The following is a 16,835-nucleotide window of genomic DNA, read 5'->3' on the forward strand; positions in this document are numbered from 1 at the left end:
GGCAGTCAACACGACCTGATCAGTGGAACTACATTCCTTCAGAACTAAATCCGGCTGATCATGGGTCACGTTCTGTTCCAGCCGCCGAGCTTGCCGACACCACGTGGCTAACAGGACCAGCATTCCTAATGAAACAAACAAAGGTAGCTGCCAGTGGCGATAAAGGATCAACATTTGACCTTGTGAACCCAGATGCTGATGCTGAGGTACGTCCTGAGGTAATCTCGCTCGCCACACAAGTTAGTAGAGACAAACTTGGCTCAAAACGCTTCCAGCGTTTTTCTACCTGGACCACACTCAGTAAGACTGTGGCACGTCTGTGTCATATTGCTCAGTGTTTCTCTCACTCCTCAAAGAATCAAAGGTGTGTTGGATGGCACATGTGCAAAAGTGGCCTGTCAGTCATTGACATTGTCAGAGCAGAACAGATCATCATAAAATGTGTGCAAGAAGAAATGTATTCAGAAGAACTGAAATGCATCAAAATGAAACATGACCTTCCGAAAACCAGCACTCTGTACAAACTCCGGCCCATTCTCGACAGCGAAGGTATGTTAAGAATAGGTGGACGCATTGGTCGAGGACAACTTGAAAGTGGTGAAGTCCATCCGCTAATAATACCAAGCCGCAGCCATGTAGCAAGCTTGCTTGTTTGTCATCATCATCAGGCTGTAAAGCACCAGGGCAGGCATTTCACTGAAGGTGCAATTCGCAACAGTGGTCTGTGGATTGTTGGAGGGAAACGTCTCATCAGCAGTATTATTCACAAGTGTGTTACATGCAGGAAACTAAGAGGAAGAACCGAGCAGCAACAAATGTCAGACCTACCCACAGAGCGCCTTCAGGCTGACCCTCCATTTTCCTATGTTGGCCTTGATGTTTTTGGACCATGGGAAGTGGTGATACGCCGTACCAGAGGTGGTCAAGCTCAAGACAAAAGGTGGGCTGTCCTTTTCACATGTATGGCCACTCGAGCCATACATATTGAGGTTATTGAAACAATGACGTCCTCAAGCTTTATAAATGCGCTCCGAAGGTTTTTCTCCATCAGGGGTCATGCCAAACAGCTTCGCTCGGACTGTGGGACCAATTTCACTGGAGCGTTCAAAGAGCTGAAGATGGATCCTGGCAATAAGAGCGTAGAGGATTACCTTCTTCAACAAAAATGCACTTGGGTTTTCAACCCACCTCACTCCTCTCATATGGGCGGCGCTTGGGAGCGCATGATTGGAGTGGCAAGACGGATTTTAGATTCTATGCTTCTTCAGGTTGGACATGTAAAACTCACTCATGAGGTCTTAACCACTTTTATGGCTGAAGTGAGTGCCATTGTCAATGCAAGGCCGTTAATACCAGTTTCTACTGATCCTGAGGCGCCTTTCATTCTAACACCTTCCATATTGCTGACCCAGAAGGGGGGTGTTCCCTCTCCTACTGTAAGTGAGTTTTCAAGAGGGGATCTGCTCAAAAATCAGTGGAAAAGAGTTCAGGCCTTGGCAGATACCTTCTGGGCTAGGTGGCGCCATGAATATTTGAGCACATTACAGAGTCGGCACAAATGGCAATCTCAGAAACCTAATCTCAAAGAAGGAGATATTGTTCTGCTCAAGGACGATCAAGCCAAGAGGAATCAGTGGCCTATGGGAATTATTGTCAAGGTTGTTCCCAGCAGAGATGGACTTGTTAGGAAAGTTGAAGTTAAGGTGATACGGAACCAGACAGCGAAGGTCTTCTCTAGACCAGTTTCTCAAGTAATCTTGTTGTTTTCACCACAGGACAATGACTCATCAGCAAGCTAAAGGATTGAGACTGTGGCATAAAGTGGCATATCTTTAATATGCCAGGCGGGGAGTGTCATGGAACGGACATATTATAGTTGTTTAAGAAGTGTTACTACCACCTAGTGGTAACTAAGCAGAATGTCTTTTTTGTAGAGGAAGTGATATACAGGAAGTTGTGTGCTCTTTAGCTGCTGCAGTGACAGCATTTGTAATCTGATGGCAATCTCTGCAATCCTGGTGTTAAAGTCCACAATATCGGCTTCATCCGTAAGTTCCTATACATTTAATGTGTATTAGTAAGTTTTGACGCTGTTTTGAGTTAAATCATATGGAGGCAGGTAGATGCTTGTATTTTGTCAGCAGATGCTTTATCTGTGGTCGTGTGTTTTTCGCTAGAACAATGTTATTCTCCCAGTGTAATGGAACATGTCTTCATTGTGTATTTTGTATTCCTTTTCTTTGTACAGTTTTACAAAAAAAGAGAGAGAGAGAATTTATTTTCATCATTAAATCCTGCCAAACACAACAAGCGGCCTGTTTCTTGGAGGATGAAGTGCTGGGAATAAAGATTGTTAAGCTAGCTGTATAGCTGAAATTACGTTGCCTGCAACAAACTTTAGTGAGGACAGCATACAGCTGCCGTCACATCCTCGGTGTACCTCTCAGGATGAATATTGATGCTGGCTGAGTCTGGAGCTTCACTGAGACTTGACAGCAAGGTGTAGTTGTGTAGAAACTGGGTGGGGTCCTCTGTGTGAGAGAGCTGCTCCAGTTCAGTGTTTCTCCTCCTCAGCTCAGAGATTTCCTAATGCAAGTTTCCCCTTAAGTTCATTAATTTGACTCACTTCAGACTTCTGGCAAGCTTTGATCTGCTGCTTGACCTCTGTGAAGATCTCCTCACTGTCTCTCGCAGCTTTATCAGCAGACTGATTGAAGGTCTCCACCTCCTGCTCAAGCACCTTCAGGTGTTTCTCGCTGTCCTGGACTCTCTGCTGGATTTTATCTTGACTCTCTTTGAGCTCTCTCTGCTTTTCACTCATTGCTGCACCAGTCAGTACTTTGTCGTGTCCTTTACATTCATCCATTGTGCAAAAAAATTCAGATACATAAGGTCTGTCTGCACTAAGGACACCTGTGGGTTTCCTTCTGATCCTCTTCATCCCAGTACCTTTTAATACAGTTCATACAGTAGCTGTGTCCACAGGGAATAGTCACTGGATCCTTGAGGCGATCCAAACAGATCGAACAGCAGAGTTTGTCTCTGTCCAGCTGATTTTCTTGTTTGCGCCATTTCCAGGACAGTAAATGCAACTTAACCCGTTGTCACCTCACTTATATATGCTGTGCTCTCCGTGTCTCTATGTTGCTCTAGTGTGCCTGCAGCTTCTCTATCTCTCTCTCAGGACCGCACATTTGGACATTTGTGCCCTTGAGAATCTTATATGAGTAAGCAAATCTTATAATTGTACACTTGTGTGCAATATAATTAGGGAAAAGATATTTTGCTGGAAAGTTTTATCTGCTGCAGGATGGTTTTCCAACAACAGGCTCACAGATGTTCCCATAGCCTTAAAGTAACCTTAAAACTCAGACGGGCAATGACAATTTATTTGCATTTGTAGACTGTAAACTTTCTGCTAATGGGCTCACTAGATTTGAAAATCGGTGCAATATTTGAAAAATTATAATTTTTATATAATTTTATTTATCCGCATAATATCCTACAAAACTTTTCATACAGCTTTTGCCTGGACTCTTTCTTCCTTTACTTGCTCATTAACACAAATCAGACCAATAGCTCTATTGTTCTCTTTTAAACTAAGGAAGGTTAACCTCTAGTAAAGCACTTTAAATTAATTTCAGTTCGATTTTCTGGTAAACGTGTAACAAAGGCATTATTGCACTACCACTCGTCTTAAATAGTGAGCAGCTAATCACAGGATTACAAACAGGTGAAGTCATCAATCCAGGTGTGCAGAGATGAAGGGTGGGAAGCAGAGGAATGACGCTCACTCACATCTGAAACACAAGGTGTGGTTATCTCACACACACCATGGATCATGATACTTTAATCGTTACTTGGCAAAACAAAAGCTACTGTATGTGTGAAAGATGACCATTCTTGTGTATACATTGTACACCTGCATATCCAAATAAACATGTTGAAGGATTCAGTGGGGGGCAGCATGGTGGTTAGCACTGTTGCCTCACAGCAAGAAGGTCCTGAGTTCAGTTCCACAATCAGTGCAGGGTCTTTCTGTGAGGACTTTGCATGTTCTCCCAGTGTTTGCTTGGGTCCTCTCCAGGTGTCCATGCCTTTCTCCCACAGTCCAACGCAGGGTGGGGTTAGTTTAATTGGTAACTCTAAATTGCCCATTGTTAGCCCTGTGACTGGTGACCTGTCCAGGATATACTGTACCTCCAGCTGGGATAGGCTCCAGCCCCACAATCCAGACAAGGATAAGTGGAAGAGAATGGATGGAAGTATTCAGTGGGTTCAATCCAGTTTTTTGCTGCTCTGTTTTGCCCTTTTTGTCACACAGGTGTAGCAGAAAGCAGAGGTAGGCTATTTACACAATTTCTGAATACTGCTATACACTGAACATATGTGCACACAGCACTGAATTGGATAAGCAGAGGGAAATGGATGGATAGATTGACAGACAAGTTCATGTGTGCAGTATTTAGGATTATTTTATGCAACAGTGCCACCTGCTGTTCAAACTAATGAAGTGGCAAAAGAAAGTAAATATTATTCCATCATTTCTAATGATTCTCCAGTTATCTTTGTGTTTAATCCTGATCTAACTAGAAGTATAGATTCACTATGGAAATAACTCCAGGATGTGAATATATCCCTATGTTCTGGGGTCAACATCTGGCAAGCTGATAGATGCAGGTGCAAATAAAAGGAAACTAATATGTATTAAACAGCCATCTTGTGTTCCCTGATTTATTCCAATAACATTTAAGACTGTTGTTTCATCTGGTAATCATTGAGGCTTCAGCTGGTGCATCTTTTTGAGGTACACACTTCTTGTAAGACACAGACAGGTGACAAAAACATAAAAAACAACATTCAGGGGATCACCTTCCACTATTTTCACATGGTTAGAAGTCTTTATTGCAGCCTTTGTCAAAGCCCAAGAAGAGGTTGCAACAAAAACAACATTTATTTGCCAAGATATAACTAAATTAAAAGAGCACATGTTTAAAAGCAAGTCAGCAGTGTTATGTATGTATGGATGAGTGGCAGTGTATGAGCAGTAGCTGAATAGTAGTCTGGGAGCCCGAGTAAGGACTGAAGCAAAGAGGTAGCTCATAAGAACACCAAGCTCGTGCAGCTAATTAGCATCCAATTAGCTCCTGTGAGACAAAATATAACACAGAACAAAACAAGACCGACATATAGTGGCCATATGTCCTTGAGAGTCTCCAGTCCTTTTACTTATCTCTGTTTTCCACAAAAGCCTGCAGAGCTTTTACATTTGTAGTGAGTTACAGATTAGGCACTGAAAAGACATTTTAACTTTCGGATTGAAAAAAAAAAAGGCCACTGAAGTTGGATGCACTGGCTGATGTGGTGTGCACATTTAAACATGGGATGCAGGTTTAATATGACAATGCTGATTTACTGGATTTACAGACATATTAATGGATGGATGAATAATAAATATTTTTTTCTATATATTCAAATAAGAACAAAAAATTATAATTCAGGGCCAAACCAAATCACAGTGCAATCATGCTAGTGAAAGGATTCAATAAATTAGCACAGTATTAACTTACATCACTATGCAGCTACCATCTTAGCATTTCCATTTCTTTAAATTTAACCATAAAGGGTTCTGGTGTAAAAACCATACATTCAGGTGAGGAAATGCCTGTTCACATTGCATGGTAATCAGTCTTTGTTTTTCATCAGGTTAAGGAGGTAAACGGCCTACCAGGCCAAAGTGGTGGCTCTCGCGTTGTGTGACCAACAAAGTGACAGGATTGTGTATACTGGTGTAGTAAAGTTGGGAAAGGGTTTACAAGTTTAAATCTTCAGTGTCTTCTTGTTAATCTGAATGGATTTCAACAGTTGTATAATCAGAGTATAAACCAAATCCAGGACAGAGTGGTCGACTGAATCTGGTCTTGACTTTGTGGAGGAGAGTCATGTTTTGAGATGTTTCAGAGACGCTGTAGAAGGACAGAATACCTGCATCATAATCCAGGTAAATTCCAATTCTGGATGACCAGGGACCTGAGACTGGAGTTCTGATGTTGTTATGTCTGAATTCATAACCACCACAGAAACACTGTAACACCCACGACTTGTCATCATTTCCAAAAGCACTCTCTCTTCCTGATCTGCTGATGTCTTTGTGAGCTACTGCTATAAAAATTTCCTCCCTTTCATTCCACTGCACCTCCCAATAACAACGTCCTTTCAGACTTTCTCTACACAAAACTTGAAACCAGTCAGTGAATCTGTCTGGGTGAGCACGAAACAGAAAGCTCTGATTAACAGGGTGAAATTTTGCCATTACACCCTCAATTCTGATGTAGTTGTGTGCAGTTTTACTGTCAAAAGTGATTTGACATTTATATTTTAAGAATTCATCTCTGCTCGTGGGCTCTGTCTGTAACAGTAAAACATCCCCTCTAGTTCCTCTCAGAGACGCTACAGTCCATCCTTCACTGTGAATGCCCTGAAGTTTCCCTGTGACTGCTGTCTCACTCCCAGGATGAATATTGATGCTGGCTGAGTCTGGCGCTTCATTGAGACGTGACAGCAAGGTGTAGTTGTGTAGAAACTGGGTGGGGTCCTCTGTGTGAGAGAGCTGCTCCAGCTCAGCTTTTCTCCTCCTCAGCTCAAAGATCTCCTGCTGCAGGACCTTCAAGCTTTTCTCTTTCTCTTTAATTTTCTTCTCGATGTCCATCTCTCTCTCTTTGAGCTCTCTCTGCTTCTCGTTCATCTCTGCTGCAGTGGAAACTGTGTCGTGGCCTTTATGTTCATCCATTGTGCAAAGAATGCAGATACACTGCTGATCAGTGCGGCAGAAGATCTTCATCACCTCATTGTGGCGAGAGCACATGATCTCCTGGAGCTTCTGGGAGGGGTCCACCAGCTTGTGTTTCTTAAAGGCGGAGGATTCATAGTGAGGCTGGAGGTGCTGCTCACAGTAAGAGACCAGACACTGCAGACAGGACTTGACAGCTTTCAGCTTTGTCTCAGTGCAGAAATCACAGCTCACATCTTCATGTTCAGCGTGACAGAGATCAGCTTTAGCAGCTTGGAGTCCAGTCTTCTTTGTTTCCTCCACTAAATCTGCTATCACGGTGTTTCTCACCAGAGCAGGCCTCGGTGTGAAGGTCTGTCTGCACTGAGGACAGCTGTGGGTTTCCTTCCGATCCTCTTCATCCCAGTAGCTTTTAACACAGTTCATACAGTAGCTGTGTCCACAGGGAATAGTCACCGGATCCTTCAGGAGATCCAAACAGATCGAGCAGCAGAGTTTGTCTCGGTTCACCTGGTTTTCTCGCTGCGCCATTTCCGGGATGACAATGTCAATAAATCGCCTTAACTCACCAAAACAGTCCGCCTAATTTTAAAGACAGCAGCTCGACGTCTGTCAAGAGAACTTTTTTGGCTTCACATGTACTAAGCAGTTCTTTTTTTCTTTTTCTTTTTTTACTAAGCAGTTCAAAGTCTTCCAGCTGAATAAAAACACGGGAATATTCTTCTTCCTTTTAAAATTTGTATTGGTGGTTGGCAAACAACTGAATGGTGTATTACCGCCACCAACTGGTATGGAGTCTGAACTGGAACGTCGCTCAAAAACAACAAAACGAAAAACCTTCAAATCCTTCCAAACAATTTCCCCTCTTTTAAAAACTGAAACAAGTCCTGATAACTTTTACTTCCATATTCCTTTTGCAATAAATTGATGAGACTCAGTTTCATTTTTAAATTATTGAGGTTTTGGATCAATTGTCTTCTCTCCACCTGATACTTCTGGCAGTGCAATATAACATGTTCTATAGTTTCCTCTTCTCCACAGTAGTCACATTTCACTGTATTATGTTTCCCTATCATGAATAGTGTAGTGTTCAAACCAGTATGTCCAAATCTCATTCTCGATATGACCACCTCCACTCTCCTAATCCTTTCTGTGGTTCTCATTTCTCCTACACTCCTTTGAATTTTATACAACCACTGTCCCCTCCTTTCTTCCTCCCACTGTTTTTGCCATCTTTTCCTAATTTCTTTCCTTATGATACTCTTTACCTCTGCCTGACCAGAATTAATAGCCAGGTCAACTACCCCCAACATAGCAGACAGGTCTGGCCTGGATCTGGTGTCAAGCCGGCACTGCTGGCTGACTTCTGGCACGGTAAGTGGTATGTCATCCAGATAGGGGCCAGGCCTGTTTATGTGATGGCATGCCACATCTGGCCTAATTGTGGTTTGGTTTATGCGGCCCAGACCCATAGAAAACAGGTCTGGCCCGGATCCGGCATCATGCTGGCACTTCTGACTGACCGGTGTCATGGCAGAGTGTATGTCAACCAGATGTGGGCCAGGTCTGGCAATAATGGCACTATTTATGTTCCTATGTTCCTATTTTAGTTAGAAGACCCAAATGCCATGTTGCAACACTATACTGCTATGGTAGCCAACATTTCAAATGCAGGTTTGACAGGTTTGTGAGTGTACACTTTATCCAAAACCTCATGAGGGTTTACTTATGTTTACCACTGAGTGTCTGTAGCTCAGGAGGTAGAGCAGGTCACCTACTGATCAGAAGGTTAGTGGTTCAATCCCTGGCTTCTCCAGTCTGTATGAATGCAGTTAGGAAACACTCAGTTTAGAGCAGGCATGTGAATGTGGAACGTTGCACCTTTAGTAATCTGGAAGAGTAGAAAAGTGCTTTATAAGAATCAGTCCATTCAATGTCTGAACACAGTTCTGTCATGTTACTTTTGCACAGTTATGTTCTGGAACATGTTGTTATTACATGGCTTGATGAAGGTACACATTAGGCTGACATATGGGGCCAGAGCTAAAACTGTTCTGGGAAAGCACAGGGCCACCAGTGTGTCTGCAACTGGCCTTGTGCTGGCCCATGTTTGGGCCGTACCAATTTTGTTATGTGGGCCCATGTTTTGTGGCTTCCTTTGCAACTCTATCTGCCATTTCATTCACCCTTACTCCATAGTGCTCCATAAAAACACAATTGTACGTCCCATCATGTGTATTCTGAAAAGTGTTTGCTGAACCTCTGCTATAACATCTGCTGTACCTTCTGAGTGACTACACTGTAAACTGACCAATGACGAGCTTGAGTCTGAACAAATGACTACTTTTAATGGCCTCGTGTCTTTTACCCACTGAACAGCTAATAGTATTGTGAGCATTTCTCCAGTGTATACTGGCAGTCCATCATTGATCCTTTTCCCTATTTCAACCATAAACTCCGGGACCACAACTGCTACACCAGTTTGACTGACTGAATTCTTTGATGCGTCTGTATATATTTGAACATAATTATACAGTAATTGTGTACTGTTGCTTTAAGAGACCAACCCTCGCTGTATTACTTAAACTAACTTTCAGATTTCCAGACAGTCAAACTTCTCCAGTTTTATATCATCCAGCAAGAAGACTTGTGAGTTTGACCTGCTTATTATCCTCGCAGAATAAAGGAATAAAGCTTTCCTGCGTTATTCCAACCGACGTTGAGTGTTTGAAACGATTTGGATTATTGAGGCGACAACGAGCTAAATTGCATTTAGCGTCCCGGAAATGGCGCAGCGAGAAAACCAGGTGAACCGAGACTGCTGCTCGATCTGTTTGGTAGTGATGGGCAGATGAAGCTTCATGAAGCACTGAAGCTTTTCATCCAATTGGTTCATCCCAGCGCAAAGCTTCTTGAAGCTTCATTTGCTCTAGTAGGACATCTACTGGACGTAAAAATATTAGTTGGCATGAATTTGAAGAGTGTGGCCTTTTGCACACAGCCTGTAAATGTCAACAACAAAAGGAGTGTGTAAAACATGTATATTGTAGTGATGGCAGTATACTGTGTATATTTATACTGGCAGGATGGAAAATGATTATTTGGAAATGCTTAAAATGGAAATGATCATTTACTGTGAGGTGAGGTGTGGTTGGGGTGTGGACAGTGGTTGTGCTTTTGTAACGTTGAGGTATGGACAGCTACACACTGCCTGTTCACATTTTATTCTGTAAAAACTAAATTTTCACTGCTTTTATGACCTTTTTAGTGGGGAGAACATAGCTAGGATTTAATGATTTAACAAATCTTTTAAATCCTTTGTCCTCCACAATGCTAAATGGCTGGGAGTCCTCAATCACCATGCTAACCAGGTCTTCATCTATTTGAGATTGTTCTCCTGAGGAAAGACAATAAAGACAAAGCACAGATATAAATAACCACACACGTAACTTATTACAGTTGTATAATATTGTTATATCATTTAGTAACATTACTGCATGCTATATTATCATGGCATTTGATGGCTCACCTGGTCTTGCTCCACAATCGCTGTTCCCCTTATTCTCATGCAAAGCTCTGTAATGCCTAAGCATGGATGAGGTGTTGTTGTTATATCCCAGCTCCCTGGCACATAGCAAACACTTCACCTTGTACAAAAGTAACAACAGCTTAACATAAATTGTATTGCACCATCAGTATTATGAAAATACATCTTCTGTAGAAATGTACATACCTTGTTGGGAGGAATAAGATCAAAATGTTCCCACACAGGGGAGGACATCCTCCTCTTCTTAGCTGGCTCCATTCTCTCCTGACTTTCTCTCCTCACTCTCATACCCCCTGAGACACGGGCGACCGTGTCTCAGGGGGTTGGGAATCGCATCTGTAACCGGAAGGTCGCCGGTTCGATCCCTGGGCCCTCTGTCCTGGTCGTTGTGTCCTTGGGCAAGACACTTTACCCTACTGCCTACTGGTGTTGGCCAGAGGGGCCGATGGCGCAATATGGCAGCCTCGCTTCTGTCAGTCTGCCCCAGGGCAGCTGTGGCTACAACTGTAGTTTGCCTCCACCAGTGTGTGAATGTGAGAGTGAATGAATAGTGGTATTGTAAAGCCCTTTGGGTGCCTTGAAAAGCGCTACTGTATATAAATCCAATCCATTATTATTATTATCATAAACCTCCAAACGGTCTCCAAACTCTCACTAACCGCAACTCTGCATCAAACACCCACATTTTTGAATGAAGTCTGAGGGGTTTATATCGCTGTCGTAGCTCGTGGCAAATTCGAACCACTTCATGAACCAGTCACGTGGTACAGCCGGGCAAGCGAGGCTTCGGACGTCATCATTTTCAGCTCCTCCCATAAATGAAGCAAGCCTCGATACGTGCATCGCGGAAACGCCCCCTCCATTACTCGACACAAGCTTCGAAGCCTCGATACAGAACGTCACATCACTACTGTTTGGATCTCCTGAAGGATTCGGTGACTATTCCCTGTGGACACAGCTACTGTATGAACTGTGTTAAAAGCTACTGGGATGAAGAGGATCGGAAGGAAACCCACAGCTGTCCTCAGTGCAGACAGACCTTCACACCGAGGCCTGCTCTGGTGAGAAACACCGTGATAGCAGATTTAGTGGAGGAAACAAAGAAGACTGGACTCCAAGCTGCTAAAGCTGATCTCTGTCACGCTGAACATGAAGATGTGAGCTGTGATTTCTGCACTGAGACAAAGCTGAAAGCTGTCAAGTCCTGTCTGCAGTGTCTGGTCTCTTACTGTGAGCAGCACCTCCAGCCTCACTATGAATCCTCCGCCTTTAAGAAACACAAGCTGGTGGACCCCTCCCAGAAGCTCCAGGAGATCATGTGCCCTCGCCACAATGAGGTGATGAAGATCTTCTGCCGCACTGATCAGCAGTGTATCTGCATTCTTTGCACAATGGATGAACATAAAGGCCACGACACAGTTTCAGCTGCAGCAGAGATGAACGAGAAGCAGAGAGAGCTCAAAGAGAGACAGCAGAACATCGAGAGGAAAATTAAAGAGAAAGAGAAAAGCTTGAAGGTCCTGCAGCAGGAGATCTCTGAGCTGAGGAGGAGAAAAGCTGAGTTGGAGCAGCTCTCTCACACAGAGGACCCCACCCAGTTTCTACACAACTACACCTTGCTGTCACGTCTCAGTGAAGCTCCAGACTCAGCCAGCATCAATATTCATCCTGAGAGCTACACCGAGGATGTGGCAGCAGCTGTGTCAGAGACCAGAGAGAAACTGCAGGACAATGTTGAATGGACCATAACTGCTGTTGAAGAAACTAAGGGGGATGTTTCACTGTCAGAGACAGAGCCCAAGACCAGAGCTGAATTCTTAAAATATAAATGTGAAATCACATTTAACCCAAACACAGCACACCAGCATGTTGTGCTTGGGCCTGGCTTAAAAGCAAAATATAGTCATACTCAGACAATCAGGCGCTATGATCACGCCGACAGATTCACTGACTGGCCTCAGGTGTTGAGCAGAGAGATTTTCACAGGACCTTGTTACTGGGAGGTGGAGTGGAGCGGGGACGATGTCTTTATAGCATTAGCTTACAGCAGTGTAAGCAGATCAGGAAGAGAGAGTGCTTTTGGAAACAATAACAGTTCATGGGCATTGGAGTGTTTCAGTGGCGGTTATACATTCAGAAATTCAGGCAGCAACACTTTCATTAAAGGTCCACAGTCCTCGAGAATTGGAGTGTTCCTGAATCATTTTAATAGTTACACTTATCTGTCCTTCTACAGCGTCTCTGAAAGCACTCGAACCATGACTCTCCTCCACAGAGTCCAGACTAGGTGCCCACTCCTGGTTGGGCTCGGTGTATACAGCGGTAGCGCTGAAATCTGTGAGATTTCAAGTTAAAAATGATAAAATTCATAAAATCATTATCTTATGCAACAAAAAGTAAAGAAGCTCCATAAACCAAGATACTCACTTGAAGGTAAAATGTCTTTGTTTTATACTTTTTATTATAAGAAGTGGCCTAGGAAAAACAGACAAGTGATTGTTCATCAGTTCATTGTTAGAAGATAGCACAGACATTTTATACAATAAAAACTCAGTTTTTATTGAAATCTTCATTTCTCTAAAGATAATAAATATTATTTTTAAATCTTTTCTTGATTTGTGACAGACTTCTGATATTGTTTGCAATAACTGACTAAATAGAAACTGAAAATTTATCTTTCTGATTGTGTCAAGTTTTTGGGTTTATTTTCACAATTTATTTATCAGAATGTTTATTAAACAAAATAATGATATTTCATGGAAATATTCAATTCATTTCTATATTGTATGTGTAACAGATTTGATTGTAAAACATCTCAAAATTAAAACTTAATGTCATGTGACGCCATAACAGCTTCTTATCTGCTGATGTTTTTATTGGGAATATTTCATCCATGGAGAGTAAGGTAAAGTGCTTCGAAACAGTGTTTTAGTTTAAATAACTTTTATTTGATTGTCTCGTATGGCCAGTGTTTTATTGTCTAGCAAATCGTTAACAAAGGCAGTGTTTCTAAAACATCTAGAAATTTATGAGACGTATTTATCATAAAATCCAGTAAATGAGAGAAAATGACCAGGACCTTTGGAGCGTGTTTTTCTTTCCTACCTGATACAGTGTTTGCTGATTTTACTCAAAATTATTTAGTTTCCAGTTTCAATCAAGTTTTCTCCATTTGTCCAGCGCTGTGCTGGAAACATGCTTCAGAGATTTTGGTCCAGATTGGCATGATGGTGTCACAGAGTTGTTTCAGATTTGTCAGCTGCACAACTCTGATGTGAATCTCCCTTTTACCACATCATAAAGGTCAGAGATCTGGTGCTTGTGGAGTCCATGTGAGTGCAGTCAGTTCATTGCCATGTTTGAGAAACTAGTTTGAGTTTTTTTGACATGGCGCGTTATCTTGGTGGAAGCAATCATCAAACGGTGGGTGCAGTGTGGCCATACTGGGATGGAGATGGGCAGCAACAATACTCAGGTAGGCTGTGATATTTAAATGATGCTCAGTTCATAAAAAAATGTGCCAAGAAAATATTTCCCACACCATCACCTGCAGCCAGAGCTGTGGATACAAGGCAGGATGGATAATAATAATAATAATGGATTGGATTTATATAGCGCTTTTCAAGGCACCCAAAGCGCTTAACAATACCACTATTCATTCACTCTCACATTCACACACTGGTGGAGGCAGCTACAGTTGTAGCCACAGCTGCCCTGGGGCAGACTGACAGAAGCCAGGCTGCCATATCGCGCCATCCAGAGGGGCCGATAGGGTAAAGGGTAGGGTAAAGTGCCTTGCCCAAGGTAACAACGACCAGGACAAAGAGCCCGGGGATCGAACCGGCGACAGATGCACGGTCGCCCCGTGAGCCACGGTTGCCCCGTAGATCACACAGACAAACACTGTGTTGTCCAGAGGGATCCATGCCTTCATCTTGTTTATATCATATTGCTACCCCCAGAAATCTGGACTTGTCAGACCAGGCAACATTCAGCTGTTCAGTTTCAGTGAGCCTGTGTGAACGGTAGTTTCCTGTTCTTAGCTGACAGCATCATTCTCTGCAAATCCTGGAAAACCCTATGAGATCAAATCAGCTCGTCTGGAACCAACAGACATGTTCAAAGTCACTTCAAACACCTTTCATCCCCATTCTGATGCTCGGTTTGAGTTTCAGGAGGCTTCCTTGACTATGTCTAGATGCCTAAATACATTGAGTTGCTGCCATGTGGTAGATATTTGCATTAATGAGCAGTTGATCAGGTGTGCCTAAAAAAGTTGTAGGTGAGTGTACATACACTAGGAAATCATTAACTTATTTACAGATTAAGTTGCATTATTAGCAGGGCTTTAAAAATAAACTGGATAATGCTGAAGTCTGCCAGATTAAATGATATACACAATACACTAAAAATAAATAATAATGTTAAGCAACCAAAACCTTTCATGTATCAAAACATGGAAAGTCAGTCAGTCAGTCAGTGTGTTTCTATCCAGTCTCATCGGGCAGTAATATTGTAATCTGTAATGTCTGATTCTGAGCTTTTCCTTTGGAGTTAAAAATCCAAATCAGTGTTTGTCTGTGTGATCTGGATTTATTTATCACTAAAACTGTCCCACACTTAACCAAGAGCTGACACTGGAGGGTGACTGGCCTGAGTTTGGGTGTCACACAGGGGCAAGCAAGTATAGATATTACAATACAAACAGAACTTTTAGAAAGCAATTGACTCACAGTCCGTTAGACATTAACGTCTCACCAAATTAACAAATACCAGAACTAAGGATCTTTTCTCTATTTTTATTTTATTTTATTTTTTCACATCCACTTTTGAATTGAATTGAAATTTTTATTTCAGTCAACAACAACAACAGATTATAATTTTACATAAAAGTACTCAAACAGTAACCGAAAAAGGAATAGGCTGAAGCCTTATGGCTTATACTTATCCCATCCCTTACCCCCATAGAAATAATCAAATCCTTAACCAAGAAAATAAATAGCATTGATAAATAAGTTGTATAACAGTTTGAAAAGAAATCAATGATAAATCAAGAAATTAAATCAACACAAAAAAAATTTAACAAACCAAATTTCTATAACCTTGTATAATACTAATCTTTAAAATCTTTTAGTTAACTGTTATTTCCTTGTCTCTTACTGCCATGTTGTACCGGAGCAAACACACATCATTCCAGCTTTAGATCAGCATCAGGAACAACAGCGAGCTCCTGCAGTCAGAGGTCGTGGGATGAACACATTTATGTAACTTCATGCTATAAACTCTCATCTTCTTCAGCTTGGCTGCCACAAGCCCAAACAGATTTAGCCTCATTAAAGTAACGACGAAACAACTGTATTGTCTGCAAGCATGAATCACAGGTCCTCACAGACTGATGAGTCACTGTATCAAACAAGCACACTCATGTCCTACAACTCCTTGTCTCACAGTGAACCCACTTTTCGTGCCCTGCTCCTGTCACTCGATAAACAGACCTTTTTAAAATTATTTACAATAATTTATAGTAAAATAATATAAATGTCAGACACTGTCCACGACCTAAAGGTTGAAGTCAGGTGTGTTAGTCTGTATTTCACAGAATGATGTAAAATAAGCAATCAGTGAAGTTTGACTTCTTCAACTTTGTCAAACCTCTTATTTTGTCTTTATTTGAAGCAGCTGTATAAAGCCATGATGTCAATGAAGCAGTCATATGCAAGCTGGTATGTTGTATAATGGTGACAGTTTTAGTTCCCACACTGGGTTCACATCTCCAGACTGCAGCAGATTGACGAGATACCAAAAGAGCAGGAAAGCTGAAGAAGAGGTGAGCATCGAACATACCATAGAGAGGTGACACAGTTTAAAAACGGAGTTTACACGATCAACATTTAAATGTATAATGTCAACATCAATGTTTTGTTTTTTGTTTTTTCATGTGTGTGAAAGCTTACAGTCAGGGTTGGTGTGGTTAAAGCTCCTGTTTTCTCTTTTCTTTTCCCTTCAAACCTGAACCACTTCCAGCAGGTGGCAGCACCTCCCTGATCCTGATGCCAAGGAGGCCTCTTCCTGTTAAAAAGGAATTCTTCCTTTTCCTGTTAACATTATAGTCTGAGCATTGGAGGTCTCTTTCTAATAGTTTTGGGGTCTTTGCCATTGAGATGGCAGTTGTTGTTAACTGGTTTGAATGAATTATTCCTCAGCTCTGTATTCCCTTCATACACATGGGTTTAGGTTGAGGCAATCACAATATTCTGCTTGATATTTGAACGCAGACTAACGAATATAGGAGCTGCATTCAAAGAACTCCACAGCTGCTCAGCCTGTGTGGGGCAGAAGTGTGTGCTGTGAAAGTGGCTTTGTTCTGAAGAAGGGGGGGACTTCAAAATCAGGTTTTGGAAGACAACTTCAGGAAAGGCTGGTGGAGAGGCATTTTATCTCCAACCTTTTTAATAATTGGAGGATGTGACAATGGCTGTGGCTACTGCCAAAGTACAT

The 16,835-nt window shown here is 42.1% G+C and overlaps 2 protein-coding genes across 2 annotated transcripts; one reads left to right on the plus strand and one right to left on the minus strand.

Moving 5' to 3' along the window:
- Window positions 1–4,748: 4,748 nt before the first annotated feature.
- LOC112429782 (tripartite motif-containing protein 16-like) lies at window positions 4,749–7,511 on the minus strand. Its single transcript, XM_076886270.1, has one exon. The coding sequence runs from the start codon at window positions 7,319–7,321 to the stop codon at window positions 5,843–5,845; it is 1,479 nt and encodes a 492-aa protein (XP_076742385.1). The 5' UTR covers window positions 7,322–7,511; the 3' UTR covers window positions 4,749–5,842.
- Window positions 7,512–9,576: 2,065 nt separating this feature from the next.
- LOC101474787 (tripartite motif-containing protein 16) lies at window positions 9,577–12,945 on the plus strand. Its single transcript, XM_076886271.1, has 2 exons — window positions 9,577–9,618; window positions 11,246–12,945. Exons 1-2 carry the CDS (start codon window positions 9,577–9,579, stop codon window positions 12,689–12,691), a joined length of 1,488 nt encoding a protein of 495 aa, XP_076742386.1. The 3' UTR covers window positions 12,692–12,945.
- Window positions 12,946–16,835: the final 3,890 nt, after the last annotated feature.

Source organism: Maylandia zebra, linkage group LG7 (genome assembly GCF_041146795.1).
Source record: "Maylandia zebra isolate NMK-2024a linkage group LG7, Mzebra_GT3a, whole genome shotgun sequence".
NCBI classification, from domain to species: Eukaryota; Metazoa; Chordata; class Actinopteri; order Cichliformes; family Cichlidae; genus Maylandia; species Maylandia zebra.

What these genes read in the sequence shown, in the direction of transcription:
- LOC112429782 (XM_076886270.1), bottom strand. Translation starts at nt 7,321, where the DNA reads ATGGCGCAGCGAGAAAACCAGGTGAACCGAGACAAACTCTGCTGCTCG.
- LOC101474787 (XM_076886271.1), top strand. Translation starts at nt 9,577, where the DNA reads ATGGCGCAGCGAGAAAACCAGGTGAACCGAGACTGCTGCTCG. An exon ending in TGAACCGAGACTGCTGCTCG is followed by an intron (nt 9,619 to 11,245) that starts ATCTGTTTGGTA and finishes ACGTCACATCAC; the next exon opens with TACTGTTTGGATCTCCTGAA.